Genomic DNA, 19,267 nt, shown 5'->3' on the forward strand with positions numbered 1-19,267 from the left:
TCTTAACTAGGTTAAAGATCTGGGTTTTAGATTTGACTGTTAGGTTCCCAAACCAGCTGGTAATGCCATACCGAAGAATAGACTCAATTATTGCCCTATAGAAGATTAGCATGATATTTTTACTGACCCCAAACACTCTAAGTCTGCGCAAGAAGTGGAGGCGCTGATGAGTTCTGGCACAGACATTTGCCATGTGTGCGCCAGCTCAGGTCACTATCTATGTAAACTCCTAGATATTTAAAGGAGGTCAGACTCTATTAAATTGTTTTAACCTTTGGCCCTGTAAGATCCCAGCCTCTCTGGAGAAGCTCTCTCAGTCAATAATCCTAGAAACGCCAATGTGTCATTAGGAACATTCACATTCCATAACTCAAAAATACATTTCCATATTAATCTTATTGTGGACTTTGACATACCGATTGTGGCAGTCATTTGAAGTGGTGTCATATATTTCCACCACTAGAGGGCTGTAGACACAGGTTGATTGATATACAAACTCTAAAAAAATTGTAAAAGACATTTTTTTCACATCAGATATTTTCAACTTGGTTATAGGTGTTATTAATCACAATGACAATGGCTCAATTTTATTCCCTGTTGTGGATTCAGTAGTAAAGTAAGCCCTGAACCTGATCTGAAATATATGCAGCCCTCATCATGAAACTGAGGCTCATAATCTTACACACAATATATTTATTTATTTCATTTTATCTAATAAAAGTGCTTTGGTTGACAGTGCGTGTGTGGGTTGCTCTTAACCACACGGTGGCGCAGTTGAAGCAGCACGAGCAAGAATATTATGTCATCAAGTGTTTACACCAGGCTGCTCTTCACCGTGAGAGGCATGCATCATGTTTTAACCACTGTCCTCTGTCTTTGAATTGTACATTCAAGAGTTTCCTGTTACTTTGATCATCTGAACCATGGGCAAGGGCCACGGGGTTACAGAATGTCCATCCACATCCAGCCATTATCATCATCACATCTACTGGTTGTGTAACACACTAGTGTACTGGACATCAGAGGAGTCCAGAGGGCAGACTTGTGTAGATGGTATACATCTTTTTGGACAGGATCTCTTTTTGTATTATTATGATTATTATGATTATTATTATTATTATTAACAAATACAGACTTTCTCATGATAATATAAAGTCAGTGCTCTCTGTCTGCACAGTTCAACTCACCAGCAAACTAGAGAGGATCAGGGTGAATTCAGATTTCAAATATTTAAAAAAAAATGTTTTGGATTGTGTGTGAAAATTGTCCTCTCTCATGCACATGGACTCGGTTGATTATTGACGAGGCTGTGCAGGACTGATCCTGCGGAATCAAACCCACCACGTCCTTCCACCCACATCCCCCTCCATCCCCCTCACAAGGTGCTCCGAGCTCGGACCGCTCGTTGTTTACCAGCCCCCTCCCACCCCCGCGGAGCAGCGCTCCACCATCACAGCCTCCGACGACGACGACGACGAGGCGAGAAGAAAAACACCTCGCCGCGCAGCGGCGGCAGCCAATCAGCGGGCTGGTTTCTCTTCAGCATCTCGCGGAGACCGAGCCATCGGGCAGACTCGAGTCCGGGCGCCTCGGAGGAAGGACGCTCCAAACGCGGCGCGACGCGCAGTTATGCTTTTGTGAAAATTAACACGGAGGCGGAGGATTTCGTCACCAGGTGATTACATCTTCAACTTGGCATCATTCATTTATTAGCAGGTATTTTTTTTTTTGTTGGTCTCGTGGTATATCTCCATGTTTTCACATGATGCTTGCATACCTGGATCCACCAATTCAACTGGTTCCCAGGTGACGCGTCTTGTCTCTGCATGCTCCATCAGTATTGATTTGGCAACACAAGCGGCCTTTTGCGGTTTTGAAGACATGTGGCTGCACGCTTTTGCCAATAGAAAAGTGATAGTCAAATCGAAAGGGCTTTGGCCGTAATGCCATGATCTGCATTCGGTGCTGACAGCAACAGACGGATCACGTGGGAACTCTGTGTGAATCTGGCATTCGCAAGTTTATGTAACGTTTCGCGTAAAAGAAAAAAGAAAGAAAGAAAAGCAAAGCACGCTCCGACTTGGGTTGAACCAGCAGCTGCTGCAGCTGTGGCCCCTGACTCGAGCAGTTTGTCTTCCACATGAGGGATCTCCAAGAAGAACCATTACTGGTCAGGAGGACTGGTCCACAATGCGTTTGGCCCGTCGCTGCAGCCTCTGTGCCAGTTTCTGTGGCTCACGTGAGGTACTTACATAATAATGCAAGAACAAAAAAAACAAACAAACAAACCGTGTCCTCTTTTATTAGTTTGTAGATGCTCAAGTCGGTTTGACACCTGACAGACTATTCGGCCATGTTCAAGGCCCCAGAATGTTCTGTTTCTGCAAAGAAATATAAATGAGTATGGTTTTAATTTCAAAGTGTGAATGGGTTAATGGCAAATTAATACCGCAAGGAATTGTATTGGTCAGCACCAGCGGTAATGGTAATCGATGCATTATGATGTTAAAACGTGCTAATAGAGGACAGAACACCTCCACCATAAGGGAGGTTGCGTGTTTACTTTTGTCCAGTGAGGCTCTGTAGCCATGTTCTCCACAGGCTGTAGGTTGAATTACATACGCATGAGAAGAAGACGCACCAGTCACCCAGTTTGTCCCAGATGTCCACTGTTCCAGGTTTCCTCGCACTGCGTCCAAGAGCCTTTGGGTTCTTTTCACCAACAATTAACCACAGAGTGTAAATTATCCCATTTTGTTTCCGATGACTTAAATTCAGGTGAGGTTGACAAAAAATAAAGAAGGATTGCTCTCTGGCAAAGCCCCAACCAAAAGCAGAGGCAGAGTTATTTTGTCATGTTGACCTCGACATTATGGGGAACAGGCTGCAGGCTGTGTCTCGCTGTGTGTAGTATATTGTTCTGAGGGGGACATTGGCTTTCATTTGCAGGACATTACACAACTTTAAAATGACCTGCCTTAATTAATTTAGAGAGACATTATGCAACACAGTCTGAGTTCTAACCGTCGTTAAACGGGCTCCACTCAGAGCTAATTTGCTGCTGGCCCGACACTCCTGCTGTATCCGGCATCACGTCTTCCTCTCAAATGCGGGGTTGCATAAGGACTCAAAGGCTTTCTTTACGCCGCCTTATACCTCTATTTGGCTCTCGGCTGCTGCCAACAATAACTGCTGTTGCTTGTTTCAAACATCTTGTTTTTCTTCGGCACAATGCTTGCCAAGATCTTTGACTCACGGAGCAGTCAAGGGGTGCAGGGAGGCGAGGGCTGACAGAGCCGGCAAGCTGGTGACCTCAGACCCGGGCTGCAGCACACTGATGTCATGCTCGCGCTCCGTGTGTCTTTGGGGAGAGAGTTTTAGGGCGGAGGACGCTCAGGACTGTGGCCGAACTCGGAAAGAGTTTGTATGTAATGGTGGCAGGTGGTCCTAAACCACCACAAACCTATGAAGAAGAGCAGGATCCGTTGGGATTGACGTAAACTAAGCAACATTCCACGTGGTAGTATTTATAGTTTAATGCGACGATGACACTGGGTTTGGGCTCCACGAAAATTACTTGTTTATAGCGTCAACTTACTGTTGGCCGTTTTCATGGGATTTATTTATTCCACCAAAAATAATAATCATTTTGTGTACCGTCGCCCATATCCTTAAAAGATGGCGCTTGTTGGTTAACACTGTTAAAATCCTCCGCCTCCGTGTTAATTTGTACACGTGGTGTGGCAGTAAACTGCCAGACATGTTGGACTATATTAAATGTGGATCAGTCTCGAGCAGACTGAGGTGGGTCACTGCGGCGATGGTGTTCTCTGTTTTACGTTTATGATTGACTGACTTGGTCACAAAGAGCAGCTGCCTGGAAAGGATCCTGAAAACAGATGGGCCCTCTGCAAGCCCACTCACCGTGATGGCATGATGGAGGAGTAGGCCACCGATGAACTCGCTCTCTCTCATTACATCACAAACATTGTCATCATTTTGTGAGTTGAACCCCATCTGCCGAAACAACAGTTAGAACACATTTTGGTGTTTTTTTTTTGGCGTTTGAGCATGCATGTTGTCTACCGGCTGATCTCGCTCCCTTGATAATAAAAAGAACGTTCCAGTCATGGCGGCGTATTGTTGCTATGAATAGATGCAGTTAAAAATGGGTCAATTTATAGTTGAAGCACTCATCTGTGCAGTGTATTGCCAGAAGGCGAGTGTATGTAAGCATGCTGTCATCCAGCCACAGATTTGTCTCTGGAGATCTGCCCTTAACCAAATGGCGTCTTCTGTGAATGTGGCAAAGTGGGGCAGAGAAAAAGGAACGGGGAGGAACTGTTCTAATATGATAGTTGTATTTGTCTAATTCTCGTTAAAACTTAAGCACGCAAAGCTTTTTATTACACAGAATTCCCTTCTCATAATGTTTCAGCCACCATTTCAGTATCTGCACTGGGGCATATTAATACTGTACAGAATGTTATTCTCTCCACACTGTCTTTACGTCTATAGAATAGACAGTATCTATGAAATACAAAAGATATAAGCCTCCAGGCTTTATTGCATTTTAATCCTCTGTGATTTTTTTCATGTATGTACTGACAGCGGTGTTAGATGTATTCTTAATGATCAAATAAATTCAGTCAGTCTATAATAATAAAAAAAGTGTCAAAGCACTACATTTCCTTTCTTCTCACTTAGTGTACTACTTCAGGCCACAGAACTCAGCACAGTGTTAATGGCTGCTCTTATTTATTGAACATGATGTGTTTGAGGAGGCTTGTTGTTACTAAGGGACTTAGACACTTGAAGCTACTGACTATAAATTGGAGGGGGAGAATGAAAAGATTCTTTTGTCTCACGTAGATCTCGCTGCTGTCTTTGATGCACAAAGGAAAACACACAGCGGATTGTCACTCTACTAAAAAGGTGCAGATGTACCCACTTCAAATAATGTCAATAACCATGGAACATAAGCTACTTTGAAAAACCTAATTAATAGAAAAAAAATTAAGGCATATGACCTTAAGAGTGATGTGATTAAAATATTTTACAAATAACACACTGGTTGCAAATTTAAAAAAAAAAATAGGATGAATACTGGCAACTTGACTTTAATCTACAAAATCACAGATACAATTAGTTTTGGTTAATCGTTATTTGATTTGACTAAAATCATTTCGATTAAATTACTTCATGTATTAACCTAACATTGTATGAATATGAATTGAGAATCTGAATTTAAAATAGTTTTCTTTTGAATATGTTATAGCTCACATTGCTAGTTATTGGCTAATTTTCACTTTAATGAAATTATGGACTAGATAAAACTATTTATAAAAGTTAACAAGGGAAAATAAAACTAATATAAACGGAACACTGATGTACACACAATCATTGGTAAAAGACAAAGATATTAATGTCAATCTTGAGACTTGAAGAATCAACACAGTATAATTCAACTGCAAAATGTGATTAACTGGTAAATCAACTTGTTTGATCCCTATCCTCCTTTGTTTGTAAGTATAATACTGTCACGGGTGTTCGGTTGCTGGATGGATTTAAATTTCCCATCAAGATTGAAACCCATTAACACAAATAATCAATCATAAAAACTAATAATACATTCCAGCTGCAGCAACCTCAGTTACTCCATCGTGTTTTTCTTGGCCCGAGTCCTCGATGACATATGACCACAGAAACTCCTGCCATCAATAGTGGCTCTCTGCGATGTCACCATGCGTCTGTGTGTGAAGACATGGGCACAGGCCCTGACAGAGAGGCCACCAGCATTTGACAATGGGCTCCCAGTGTCCGTCCCTCTGAATGCCATTATTCATACACATTAATAACCTCCTTCTTTTTTCCCCACTAAGAATTGACATGTCTGATTATAATGGCTTTATGCAGTGACAATCTTGGAGCTTTTGTACCATCGACATTTAAGTGTCGACTGTACTTGGCAAGGTCACGTTTGTGTTTGTTAGTCACAGGGTCGTGGAAACAAAACCCTTCACTTTACATGGTTATATTGTGTGTGTGTGTGTGTGTGGGGGGGGGGGGGGGGGGGGGGGGGCGTCAGTGAAAGAACTTTATTGGTGACTTGAGGCACTCGCTTGAAACTTGGAGCAGACGGTATAGTCCACCAGACCTTTCGGGTCTGCATCTTGTTTGTAACGACTGGCAAATAGTTTTAGAGACTTTGTTGCGCTGCCATGGCAACACGCGTCCTTTAATGATGCTGTGATGACTATGGGAACAGCTGAGAGGTGAGCAGAGAACCATCACTTGCTACAAATAGAGTGCAGGGTTAAATTATCTCAGTAGAAATACCAGGAGGGCTGTTCTTGCTGGTTATTACTGTAATTTGATTTTCCTGTTTCATCCTAAATGGATATGGACTAAAGTGAGATATGGTTCAAGTGTCAGGGTGGATTGAGAAGCTGCCATCCTGTTGCTCTGTTTCGTAGACACGCGATCATCTGGATGATGATGTGTCTAGAGAGGAATCCCTGTACTCTAGTGTGAATGAAATCATCCAAAACTGAGAGAGGGTAGTGAAGTTGTTGCACGGCGCCAAAAGAAGATGTCACAACAAACAGTAACTAATATACAGAAGCTATCTGGAAGTAATTTGATGACTGAGAGGATCTTTGAGTCAAGGTTATTATTCATGCTGAGGTTTTTTCTGAAATGAGTCTTTGTCTGTCATACTGGATTTGACATTATAACTCTAATCATTTTGTTTATATTGATTAAAAAATAAAGGACCAGTGGAATATTGTATTTTTTGTTGTGATGCTGTGCTTTTATCGGGCGTCTTGTACTCACGTGCACTGACACATCCTCTCACATTACTCACCTGCGTTCTCATCTTTTCCACAGCACAAAGAGAAATCAAAGGTCGGCTAATCCAAGCACTGCACAGGGGGAACGGAATTCCTGCACGAGCATGGCAGACCAGAAGTAAGTTTTACTAAGTAATCTGCAGCATAATAGAGCTTTCACCTCACATTTTGCACGTTGGTACAAACGCCCATCTGCTGTCTTGGTTCTTGATTTGTGAGCCTTTGAATTCCACAAAGGACTATTTATATTCTTCACCTCTGTGCCAGAATACATGAGACATCTGCCCATTCAGAGGCAGTGTGAGCACAGAAACACACCTCGGAGGGTGTCTAATCTTCACTGTAACATAGAAGTGCCTTACAAAAAGGGACAACCAGAGGCAAGCTCTGTCTTGACCTTAAGGCATGATTGATTGTTTACTTTCTGCTCTCATGCAGAAGGCATGCAGAACAGGGCAAGATCAGATATATTTCTGGCGAAAAACCCTCTGATCCCTACTTGGGGTCCAGACTGTGATGAAATGTCTTTCTCTGTTGATTAGGATCAATCCCATCAGCCCTTCCTGTTCATTTTCATAGGAATTATTTCATGTTGCTACTTGATATACAGCCATGAACCATATTATGCCCCAGTGACTGCTCTTCTCAATTCACTCGTGTTGCTTTACAGACCTCTTTCATTGTGATTATTCTGATATATGGTTTGAAGGAGTAGCTTCAGTGCACGTGTGACATTTTCCGTTATGTAACCTGAGGTCTTACATCGAATGAATGGTCAGATGATGTTGTAATTCCCCCCCCCCTCTCTCAGAGACAACATAGATGACTTTAAAGTCCAGACAGCCAAGCATCCCAACATCAGCTCGGCCCCTTTACGGCAGCACAATGAACAGTCGAAAGACCGGGCATCCAAAAGGCTTTCAACTGAGTCTAATGGGACCAGTGAAGGGGGCGCGGGTTCGTCCACGCCAGTGGAGGTGACCGCTTTGGAAGAGTCATTTCGGCGCTTCGCCATCCATGGCGACACCCGCGCTACAGGAAAAGACATGCACGGCAAGAACTGGTCCAAACTCTGCAAGGACTGTGGCGTGATTGACGGGAAGAACATCACCCTCACTGACGTGGACATTGTCTTCAGCAAAGTCAAGTAAGAAAGGTTTATCCAAAGACTAAATATTGTGAAATCACATTCACATTTTCGTGGATTTAATCTGCCAACATTTGACATCTTAGAACTGGCATGCCACTACATGACTGTGCTCATTTATCACATAGTTTTTTCTGTGGCAGAGATGACTATAGGTTTAGTCACCCGGATTGGCATGCCCACTAATGTGGAGCACTGTGGTAGAAAATAATCGGAGATGGTGACTGGCTCAGGACTGCACTGTAGGCATCAATGACTAAAGAATAGTCAATATAGAAAACCACCATAATATTAGAAAAACATTAAAGCCACATTTTTTTGCGATATATAAAATACAATATTTTCTTTTAAGTAAGCTTGTGCGAAACGTTCCGTCAGAAATAAACAGCAGCCAGACCAGGGGCCAGGGTGGCTCAACTTGTATTTCCTCTGGCCACATTGAATTATCCTCTACCGCTCGATTTGAGTAGAATCTAATAATAAACTGTGACGTCAATGTAAATTTACCAAAGGAGAAAAGTTTTTCATCTGTACAGCTGTGCTTATGTTTACCAAGTGTGTCTGCAAACCATTTTGTGCTGATAACACATTGACAGGTGAGCGTAGATATTTTCCACACCACATTAAATATTAGTTTTGCCAACACATAGTCAAGTTCACAGTTGTTCCCTAAATGCCACGGAGTAAAGAAGGTTGAAGAAAAGTCTTTTACAATGTGGGTTTGTTGGTTAATTATATTAGAGATTATACGTGTTTTTTTCTATCCTGGTTGACTGATGTGAATTAATTATTCTACTAGACAACCCCAGAATAGAAGAAAGCGTTTGGCTGGAAGCCACTCGTCATCACATATTCCTACAGGCGAGGACAGGTTGCTTGGGAATCTCACACTGATTTAGTGGATTTTCCATCTTCTGCTGGTGTGTAACCAAAGTTCAATCTCAGTCATTTTGTGTACACACTTATATACAAGGGATTCCAAAATGGTTTTTGGTGTTATTTTTCTTGTTGAACTGTATGTGCCTGTCCCGTGTTTAGGTTTAAAATATTTCAAAAAACTGTGAGTCATTTAAAATGCATGTCTTCAAAACTGACACATGCAGTGTAAACTAAAATAGCTAAATGTTTAAATTTCTGATTTCTTTGGACACGAGCAAAGAAGATCAATTTCCCTAAATTAAAAAAAACAGACTTACAGGAGAATCTATAAACATGCAGTGGCTGGATTCAAACATTATAATATGTAGTCCATGGCATTTCTTAACCCCATCCTTCCACATATAGAGTTGCTTGTGACTCATGAAAAGCAGTCCCAATAATGCACATTCACAACACCATGCTCAAAAATAAGTAGAATTTGGCTGCAGGATATGACAATGAAGAATGTCAATATGCAAACTACAGCATAAAATGAGCTACAGTGGTTGTTCTTACATGATTGACATTATTTTTTTTGTGGACTTTCGCTGCTGAAAGATAATAAGCAACTTGGCCCAGGAAGTGGCCACAGAGGTCTTACAGGTTCTCTAGGATTTATGAATAAACAGTCCGTGAATATTTCAACCATCACTTCTTACAGTTAAACAGTAAATGTTCTCACATTGGTGAAGCCAAAGAAATGTCCTTGCTTATTCAACTCCTCCCCACATTAACATGTTGTTGGCATGGCAATGGGTGTTTGTTTACTGCTCTGAATATTTTTCTTGGCAAGACTAGAGAAGGAACTTTAAGTTGACTGCAGGATTTAAGCTTGTTTACATTTTTTTACATATTTAGAAATGTACAAACAATATAATGTAATCACGTTGGACATTTAGGTAAAAAAGTGTATGTTCCCATCGTCTCACACACACACACACACACACACACACACACACACACACACACACACACACACACACACACACACACACACACACACACACACACACACACACACACACACACACACACACACACACACACACACACACACACACACAGCTCTTTGCATGTATCTATAATATGATAGCCTCATGCAACTCTGTAGTGTGTTGAGCACGATAGTACAGTGAAATCTGAACGAGAGCGTGTGGTGTGTGTTCACTTCAGAGGAAGCCAGGGGATAAAATGCAGTTGAAAATGGGGGAGGGGCTCATTTTTATGTAGTTTCTGACTCCAGGCATGACTGAGTCAGGGAGGGCTGCCATGTCAGAGATACAGATCTCCACTTTCCTCTTAATCAGCCTCAAAGCACTTTGCTTGCACACGAGAGAAAAAAATAAGAAAAAGAGAAAAAAATTAGACATCTTGATGAGCCCTGGCTAATCCCAGCGTGCCTGGATTGACCCTCATTTATTGTGAGTACGGAGGTCTGCTGCACCACAGTGAGTCTCCGCTGTGATGTCTGCCCGCTCGGAGCCAAAGCACCACAGCATAAACAATGGCTGGAGTGGAAATCTGGTATGGACTAATTACCTACTAGGGTGGTTCTTATGGTGGCTTCATTTTCTAGACTTTGGCTGTATTTCCTCATCACTGAACATTGTTGTGGGATTGTGTGCAGGAGCATTTTGCATGAACCAGATTCAGGCAGCTGCTGTGTCAGATCCATATGGATCATTCACTGCAGAAGGTTGAACTGTGTACATAAACAGTGGCTCAGCAGAATCCCAAACTATAATAAAGTTGCTCTTGCCCGCTCAAACTTTGTCCTCTTTAACCTTATCACAGCCGCCTCCGATTTGCTGCTTCCACAGTTGAACTATTTGTATACTTTGGATAATTTAATAGCTCAGTGGAGAGATCTGCAGAGGACAGAGTTATCTTCTTCGGACAGAAGCAGCAGCTGGAAGTCCAGTTTCCCCTCTGACAATAGACAGCGTGGAACAGGGGCAGAGGAGTGGTGCTCTCAAATGTTCAGCCGTGATGGATTGCCCAAACACAAGCGTTCACTGGATGAGACAAATTAATAATAAACCCCAAACATCCCTGTTTATTGTAGCTTGTTGCTATGACAACATGTTGCCCAGGGAGACTGGTTGGATTTACAGGCTGTTGTTTAGGTGATTTATCACCACGGCAATGGCTGTTTATGTTTGTGTTACTATGCACTTTTAACATGGAAGTGAATCGGGCAAATGGCCAGTTAAAGTAGAGCACTCTCAGAAGGAGAATGATTGATGATTATGATCTGTGGCATGGTATTGGTTAGTGGTTACAACAATCCCGAGCTTATAAATGAAAATGCAATGCTCCACAACACCTTCCAGGCACTTGGTTGCATTCAGCAGGTCTGAATGTCCTCATTAGACAGCTTGAATGAGAAATGCCAGGGCTCTGGGCCCGGAGTAATGCAGCTGAATGCAATATGATAAATAATACGAATAGACATTCTCATATACTGCCTACAGCTGTGTGTGTGTGTGTGTGTCTGCGGAGTTGCTCAGACAACAGTCGAGTACTGAGAAACACTGGGAGACGAGATCCAAACAGTAAAATTTTTCTCAATGTTTATCTCTGCAGGACACCATCTCTATGCTGTCTTACATCTGCCACGATGAAGTGATCACACATGGGCGCGTAGACACGACTGTCTGCTCTCGTTTTAGGCTTCTAAACTGCACTGACACGATGTAGAAAAGACCTGCTGATAAAGCAAACCTAAATACCACATTTTTGCCCAGGGAGGCTCAATTGAGCTCTACGTACGTCTTTTATGGTTTCACGTGTTGCATGCCTTTATCCCATACCTAAGCTCCTTTTTCCACCTACATTTCAGGAAGAAATCCTGTCGCACCATTATATTTGACGAGTTCAAAGTTGCACTCGGAGAACTGGCCAGGAAGAAATACAAAGAGAAGACAGGAGAGGAGGCTGAAGCGGAGGTGTTCAAGCTGATCGAAGGGAAGGCGCCCGTCATCGCAGGAGTCACGGTAAGACTCAAAATGGGAATAATACCGATGTCATAACAAATCCCAAATCATGTCCACTTTTCTTTTCTTAAAAACCAGCAATCACACTATAAACTTCAATGTCTGTGCACACTTTCTCACAGAGAGCCGTGGCCTCGCCGACAGTGAGCCGCCTCACGGACCCAACCAAGTTTACAGGGTCACATAAGGAGCGTTTTGACGACAGCGGCCGCGGGAAGGGTAAGGCGGGGCGAGTGGACGTAGTCGACACTTCCGGATACGTCTCGGGATACAAACATCGAGGCTCGTATGAAAAGAAAATCAATAAACCAACCTAGGCCAAACCCATGTGAGGGCAAAGATGAGGAAATAAACATTTGATCAACTACTAGCATAATTTTCTATATTGAAAGAAAAAAAAAATGAGTACACAAAGAAAGCACAAAAGAAACTTATTTCATCTATTTTCCAACCCATTTACTTTGTGTGTGTGTATGTGTGTGTGTGAAAGAGAGAGATGTTTTTTTTTTAGTTCCTCTCTTTGTCAAGTGTGAGAACTGGAAAATTGTTTACATCTATTTTTACGAAGTTGTCACCAGCTGGTACATTCCTGTCTGATTGCAAGTTACTGCCAGACATTGCAGAGAGAAACCGCTGTTCTATGAATATTGAAGCTTTGTTGTCATGATAGGGAATATTATATTTATTGAGCACAAAGAACAACAACATGCCAAGAAAAACAAGAGTGGTGCAACGATTAATTAACAATATAGCACTTTTTTATTGGAACATTTTATAATCCCATATTTAGCTGAAGAAATGCAGTTTCAATAATTGGCACACATTTTTGACATAGATATTATTAATTTTTCTTCCTTTCTTTCAAAACTTCAATTGTTAAATCCCTCATTGTGTTACTCATTTGTCTGCCTTCCCCACTTGTCAGCCGTTGTTAAGTCTTAATAAAATCTACTGTTCTTTTTTTTCTCTCAAAGGCTCACATTGTCATTTGTATAATTTGCCTTTAGCTCAGACCAAGAGACATTCAGTATATGAAGAGCTTTGTCAACTAGTTCAATTTTGTTGTAAACATACAGTTAAGTGAGCTGAACTTTTTCTGACCTCTGCCATATCCGCTTTGCTTCTGTAAATATGACAAAAGCACAAAATGAGGGCATCCTCTTAACATTTCAAACAAAATTTAATTCTGTTTTGTATGACACCGTCTTTATTCAGAGTTAATTCTACCTTCACACACACAAACCATTTTGCTAACGTGCATTTCGAATATTAAATAGGTAAATTCGGCTGAAGGGAGCTCTGACCACGGTAGATGAGCTTGGTTGTACAAGATTGTATTTTCACTTATATTGTTACTCCCTTAATTAGATTTCTATACAGTAGTTTTAATATATTTGTGGTTAGATTGTGTATATATATTCTAAAACCTTTGTAGCCACATGGTTGAATTTATGACACTGGCTTCATATGTTTTTCCCCTGTATTGCTGTACTTTGTGCATGTTATGTATATTGCATTTCATTCAGAAGCATATAGAGTTTGTCATATCTAATATTAACTGCTGTGGAGACAGACTACTGGACAGACTTAATTATTTTCTTGCCCAAAAAAATATATTAAGTGATGAAATTGTGGGATCATGATAAAATCTTGTGTTGCTTGAAATCAATATGTATCAACTTGTACATGTACAAAGTCAACTACACTCTAATGCTATTACATTTTTCAAATGGTAAAGATTTGAAATACCTACAGTATAATGTTTGGTGCAGTCATCCAAGGTACAGTTTCAACTAAAAGCTAAAGGGTGGTTTTTAATGTTGTATCCTGACATACTATAAATTAAACAAACAAGTAATATACTTTTATAGAATAATATTTTTCCAGCACAGTGACGGTGTTTTTGCCGCACTCTGTCACACACTTCCTGAAGCCTCAGCCAATGAAGAATCAGGCATCAAGTCGAAAACTAGCAGCTATCAGTGTGTTAGTTTTTGTCTGTTGCAGCAGCTTAAATATTATCTGTTTTCTGTGCTTAATGCCAAATACTGTGCATCTTTTTAATGTGGAGGAACGATACTGTCTTATTTTTATTTAATTTCTTTAAATAACTGTTAATGTACTGTTGTGCCCTGGTGCATGCAGAGTGCTTTTGTTCTTGTTCTTTAGACCTCTTAATGTGTGTTCATGATTTGTAGTGCTTTATTGAAAATAAAAAAAACACCCAAGAACCTCTTATGAGCAGGTTATGAGGTGCCAGTCAAAATATTATGTTTTTTTATTGTTATCGTTTTTTCAGGAAGCTCCTGACCAGTGAGCAGGTACAATTCACATAAAAATAAAACCTACATTCAACTGCGTTTATGTAGAATCACACACATTCTAATCTGATTTCCAGGTCTTGCATTAGCGTCTGTGAGAGAAAAGTGCATATGTGCGTTGCTCCCCAGCCCAAAGGCAGAGGTATAAATAAAGTGTGCTGCACTGAGTGCAGCTGGAATCTAGATGCATTCATTCCACTGCAACATACAAAGCAGATAGAAACACAACTGACCTAAAAACACATTACTAATAATACAAATAATACTAAAAAATAAAAATAAAACATGTAAAAACAGCCAAGAGAAACAATCTTGCTACTGATCCAGGAAAACCATCACGGCCTTCTCACAAACATTTTTTTCCCCTTAAAATCATTTGTCAAAATAACGGCCCTGTCATACTCTTATACACAACCTGGCCTGAATGAATTGCCTTTCCCCATTATTGTTTACATCAGTCTATACCGGCTTTTCTGAAATAATAACACTTATCAAATGGTCTAGGAACTTAAAACACACAAAAAATGTATGTACACTGCAGGGATTATAAATAGAGTACAAATTCATTTAGAAATTGTTTTTTAGCTGCTGGGCCTCATGAAATGACTGCGATGCTAATATAACCCCTGATAGTCTTGATTAGATATTTTCATACCGGTGTACATCCACCTATCCAAATGCTTTAGCTCAGCTTGCAAACACTCACTGGTCGCCACCAGGGACCTGCGGTACATATACAGACACATCCAAATCACATAAACACAGCGGCACCGATTTACACATGAGTGCCAACGTTCAGATGGGGCTTCTCCTCACCTGGCTTTCTTGCAGCATATTTGACGATTGACTAGACTTTCTTCGCCTCATGCACTTTCTCCCTCAGCCCCTCGATCTCTCTCCTCAGCTCCTCCACTTCTGTCTGAGCCTCTAAGGATGTGCAAGTATGAGTTCAGTAGTATGAAAACAGCAACATGTTTCTTATGCATCTCCCACTGGTTTTTAACACCCACCTTTAATCTGAGTGATCGGTGAACTTTTCATCATAGACTTGAGATACTGTCGTTCTAACTTGATGAGCTGCTTCTGTAGAGCGACATTTTCCTCCAAGACAATCCTCACCTGCTGGTTTAGTTTGCCCTACAATTAAGTAAAGACAATAAAGAATGTGTGCTTATCAAAACTATTAAGGTCTCCTGAAGCTCAATGTTTGTTTTCTATTGCTGAATCCACTCACAACCGCACTGCGAGCTTCCTCCAGCTGAGCAGAGAGGTGACGGACTTCAGTTGTGTGCTCTTCCTCTCTTGTGGCCGCTTGAAAACTCTGTGCGTCGGCCTCCCGCCTCAAGGTCCTGACCTCAGCCTCCCGGCTGGAAATATCATTTTCCATCATCGAGAGGATCTGGACTGCCTGAGCTAGAGCCAAAAAAAGAAATTATGAGACGACATTCATTATCTCGGGAAGCGGATGCCACACTCCCCAAACCAAACTCACGCAGGAAGTTGTTGTTATGATGCAGTGATCTCTCTCCTTTCCAGTGTTTGTCCACAAGATTGAGAAGCAGCTCCAGGGGTTTCCTGTAACTACCCTGAGAGGCAAATTCAGAGATACTGTAAGTTGATATCAGAAGAGAAACAACTTCAAATATGACTTGTACTAGAAAGGAGCAGGAACAATCCATGTCTCGGTCAGCAAATTAGTGAGAAGACTGATTTAATTTCCAACCTTTTTTTTCTTTTCTGCTTGTTGCAGAAGGCTGGAGCCCCCTTCTGTCTTGTTGAAGCTGGAGTAGGTTAGTCTTGGAGGATGTAAGATGGGGTTAGAAGGGTCAGAGATATTCAAACCAGGACGATGTGGACTGGGAGGCCGGATGTTGATAAAGGACGAAGAATGACGCTGACTTTGATCTGGAAAAATATTGACATCATCATTCATCAACACACCAAGAACTTAAATGTGGTATTTGTGGATGTGTATAACTTATAACAAAGGATCTTGTTGAGTTAAGAGATTCTGCTCTGTACCAGGGTTGGGGGTGAAATGTCCCTTGGCCGCATGTCTGGTTTGTTTGGGGAAATCGTTTTGTTTTCCAGGCACGGGTCTGTGTTTCTCTACATACGGGCCGAAGGACACCTTTGGTCTTTCAGTCACTTTCGATGAGGGAGAACTCTTTTTATGAGATGGACCTTTCATGTGTGGTACTTTGCACTCGGTTTTATCTGGTAAATTACAAATAACACAATAAAACTGAGATATTAATGATTGCTGTATTAGTGATTGGAAATAAAGAAGGTTTCTGTCTCCACCAAGTGGTGGTTTTACAAACTGTAAACAGCTGAAGAGTGAGAACTTACCATATCTTGTGGAAGGATACCTGAGGATGGATTTAGCAGTTTCCTTAAAAACAAAAACAAAAACAAACAAGTAAATACAGTTTATGTGAAAATGTAAATGTATTACTGGTGATACTGTTTCACCTACAGCAAAAGGAAGTCACCTTTTTTGGAGTTGAACTCCTCTGTCCAATATAATCGTTTGATTCTTCCTCTCTGGATTCTGAGACAGAAGAAGTTTGAAAAACAAAACATGAAAACAACTGATTTGGTATTGAGTTTAAATTTAGCTGCTGGATTTTGGCAACTAACCTTCTGCCTCCTTGTTAACAGAGTCGGAGATGGTTTCACTCTGGCCTCCATGATTCATCACCTCAAAGTTCAACACAATATCATCGATGTCGGTCGGGAGAGAGAACCTCTTGGTTAAGCGGTCAACTAAAGCCAGTCTCTGATCGCTGCCTCTGGGAATCACAAGCAAGAACCATCAAAGTTAAAGAAGTTTTAACATTTAAAGCCTCTAAATTGCTCCCTGCAACTTTCATTCATCAAAATTAAATATCAAGATCACTCTCTTACTTCCCTAATTCTGGCTACAAGAGTAGACTTGAGTGATGGGCATTTATAAGATTATGTATATTGTGGTGGCAAAATAATAATAAAAATAATAATATTAAATTTAATTTTCATTGCTAAAAGCAATCTCAAATACAAGTGGTTGTCTTATTTCAAAACATTTGAATGTTTCTTTGTCCCTCTCCATCTATTTCAGTACATGGTCCATGTATTCAGGCCTCTAACTGACGCCTGTATCAAGTTAAGCATTTAATGTTCAGCCTACCTTTCCTCTTCATCCGGATTGAGACAGGAGCTTTTTGGGTGAGGTAGAAGGTCGAATGAGACCTGCATTACGGCAGCTTTGCGCTCAATGTCTCTGACTGAACAGCTATCTGGACAGCAATGGAGGACACTTATAAAAAAAAGCTTGCTTGAGAAGAAGAAGAGCACAATCTGGGTGAAATGGACACATCTTACCGAGCCTGCGCAGGTTGGGCATGTCATGCAGAAGATGACAGCGGTAGTTTGGGTAGCTTTTGGTCAGAGGGTTGAGTCGGAGGTCCAGCTCTCTCAACGCAGTCAACTCATACAGCACATTCACCTCGTCCATGGACGGTATGCAGTTATAGTACAGGATCAGCCTCTCCAGCCTTTTCAACTGTTGCACTCCCTGGAAAGAAACCAGCAAAGTTTGAGCAGAAGTTAGACAAAACATTTCCATCAAATTAATTACTAACACTGTCACTGATCTTTGGGTGAAATGCTTGTTGAGTTTAGTGTGTGAGGAAGGGAAGGGGCTAGGTGAGGGGTCATATTACATTCCTATCCATTGAATGTTTCCTTCAAAGTGGCACCACGGTGTCATGAACTGGAGTGGTTGGAGTTGGAGCAGGAATATTTTAATTTTCAAACAAGAGAACAATACGACAACTTCTCAAACCCCAAAGACCCTTCGGCTGGTCTGTCATGTTGCCACAAACATCTTATTTCTTTATCTTTTATTTAAGTTCATTTACAATATTTCATTGTGTAACATCATATAACTTCAATGAAAAGCTGATACAGAATATATAATCAGGCAGCGTGTAAAGAGGCAGTGTGTACAGATTTAGAGCTGCAACAGTTAATCGATTACTAAATTAATCGCCAGCTATTTTGATAATCGATTAATCGGTTTGGGTAGTTAAGTAGTCACAAATCTTTGATTTCAGCTTCTTAAATGTGAATATTTTCTGGTTTCTTTAATGCTCTGTGATAATAAACTAAATATATTTGGTGTGTGGAAAAAAACAAAACATCATCTTTGGATTTGGGAAACACGATCAACATTTTTCACAATTTTATGACATTTTATGGACCAAACAACTAATCGATTAATCAAGAAAATAATCAACATGAATCGATTATGAAAACAATCGTTAGTTGCAATCCTATACGGGTATAAAAGGGGGGACATCGTATCTGGGTTTTAAACCTGCCTCGACAGAGACGAGCGCGTTGCAGGAGAGGTCCAGAGACTTCAGACGGACGAAGTTGTTCAGTGAGTTTCCCAGGTGTCCGATCTTCTGCTCGTTCGTCCCCGGGAGGCTCAGTGAGCGGACATCACCTGTGAACCACGTGTAAACATGACGTATTAATACGACCGGTGCACCAGCTCCAACTTACTGCTACGTTAGCTGTCGGTTAGCTAACAAACTACGAGTGTTCCAACATGACAAAAGCTAAAGCGGAACGGCTTCACTTCTAACGTTCTCCATTATTTATTCACGCGTGACGTTTACATAACGAGGACCTAATGTTACCGAGACAGCGATGTTTCAACTGTAACCTGTCCCGTATCCACTGCTCCGTTATCGTCGTCGAACTCTCCGCCGCCATACTTTTCGAACTTTGGCTGCTTTCAGGTACTGTCGGAAAAAAAACATTACATTCTCTTAGCCGAGGCGAGTACATCACTGCCCCCTGCTGTTTTAAAAATGTCAAGCCAAATACATATTGCTCAAAATTCTGACTTTATTCACAGAATTCTGACTTAAAAATCAGAATTCTGACTGAGTTTAGAATAGGAATTGTTAGAATAAAGTCAGAATTCTGAGATTATAGTCAGAACTAAAGAAAAAATAGTTTGTAAATATAAGAGAA

At 41.1% G+C, this 19,267-nt stretch overlaps 2 protein-coding genes across 6 annotated transcripts; one reads left to right on the forward strand and one right to left on the reverse strand.

The window, feature by feature from the left end:
• The first annotated feature begins 1,439 nt into the window (after positions 1 to 1,439).
• On the forward strand, positions 1,440 to 14,183 carry LOC118286222 (tubulin polymerization-promoting protein). Of its 3 annotated transcripts, none has more exons than XM_035610678.2 (5): positions 1,440 to 1,675; positions 6,892 to 6,972; positions 7,666 to 8,001; positions 11,762 to 11,915; positions 12,038 to 14,183. In XM_035610678.2, the coding sequence occupies exons 2-5, from the start codon at positions 6,959 to 6,961 to the stop codon at positions 12,230 to 12,232; spliced, it is 699 nt and encodes a 232-aa protein (XP_035466571.1). In that variant the 5' UTR covers positions 1,440 to 1,675; positions 6,892 to 6,958; the 3' UTR covers positions 12,233 to 14,183. The 3 variants fall into 3 exon arrangements, with proteins under 3 accessions (XP_035466571.1, XP_035466503.1, XP_035466429.1); XM_035610610.2 differs by having other exon boundaries at positions 1,577 to 1,716; XM_035610536.2 differs by lacking the exon at positions 1,440 to 1,675 and adding an exon at positions 6,137 to 6,275.
• cep72 (centrosomal protein 72) lies at positions 14,162 to 19,087 on the reverse strand. Of its 3 annotated transcripts, XM_035609689.2 has the most exons (14): positions 18,928 to 19,087; positions 18,604 to 18,731; positions 17,603 to 17,795; positions 17,409 to 17,517; positions 16,880 to 17,031; positions 16,732 to 16,790; positions 16,589 to 16,631; positions 16,259 to 16,453; positions 15,960 to 16,141; positions 15,729 to 15,822; positions 15,471 to 15,649; positions 15,247 to 15,373; positions 15,053 to 15,163; positions 14,162 to 14,959 (listed from the first exon to the last, which is right to left on the reverse strand). In XM_035609689.2, exons 1-13 carry the CDS (start codon positions 19,076 to 19,078, stop codon positions 15,084 to 15,086), a joined length of 1,692 nt encoding a protein of 563 aa, XP_035465582.1. In that variant the 5' UTR covers positions 19,079 to 19,087; the 3' UTR covers positions 14,162 to 14,959; positions 15,053 to 15,083. The 3 variants fall into 3 exon arrangements, with proteins under 3 accessions (XP_035465582.1, XP_035465497.1, XP_035465665.1); XM_035609604.2 differs by having other exon boundaries at positions 14,162 to 15,163; XM_035609772.2 differs by lacking the exon at positions 16,259 to 16,453 and having other exon boundaries at positions 14,162 to 15,163.
• Between the last annotated feature and the right edge of the window lie 180 nt (positions 19,088 to 19,267).

Source organism: Scophthalmus maximus, chromosome 1 (genome assembly GCF_022379125.1).
Source record: "Scophthalmus maximus strain ysfricsl-2021 chromosome 1, ASM2237912v1, whole genome shotgun sequence".
NCBI classification, from domain to species: domain Eukaryota; kingdom Metazoa; phylum Chordata; class Actinopteri; order Pleuronectiformes; family Scophthalmidae; genus Scophthalmus; species Scophthalmus maximus.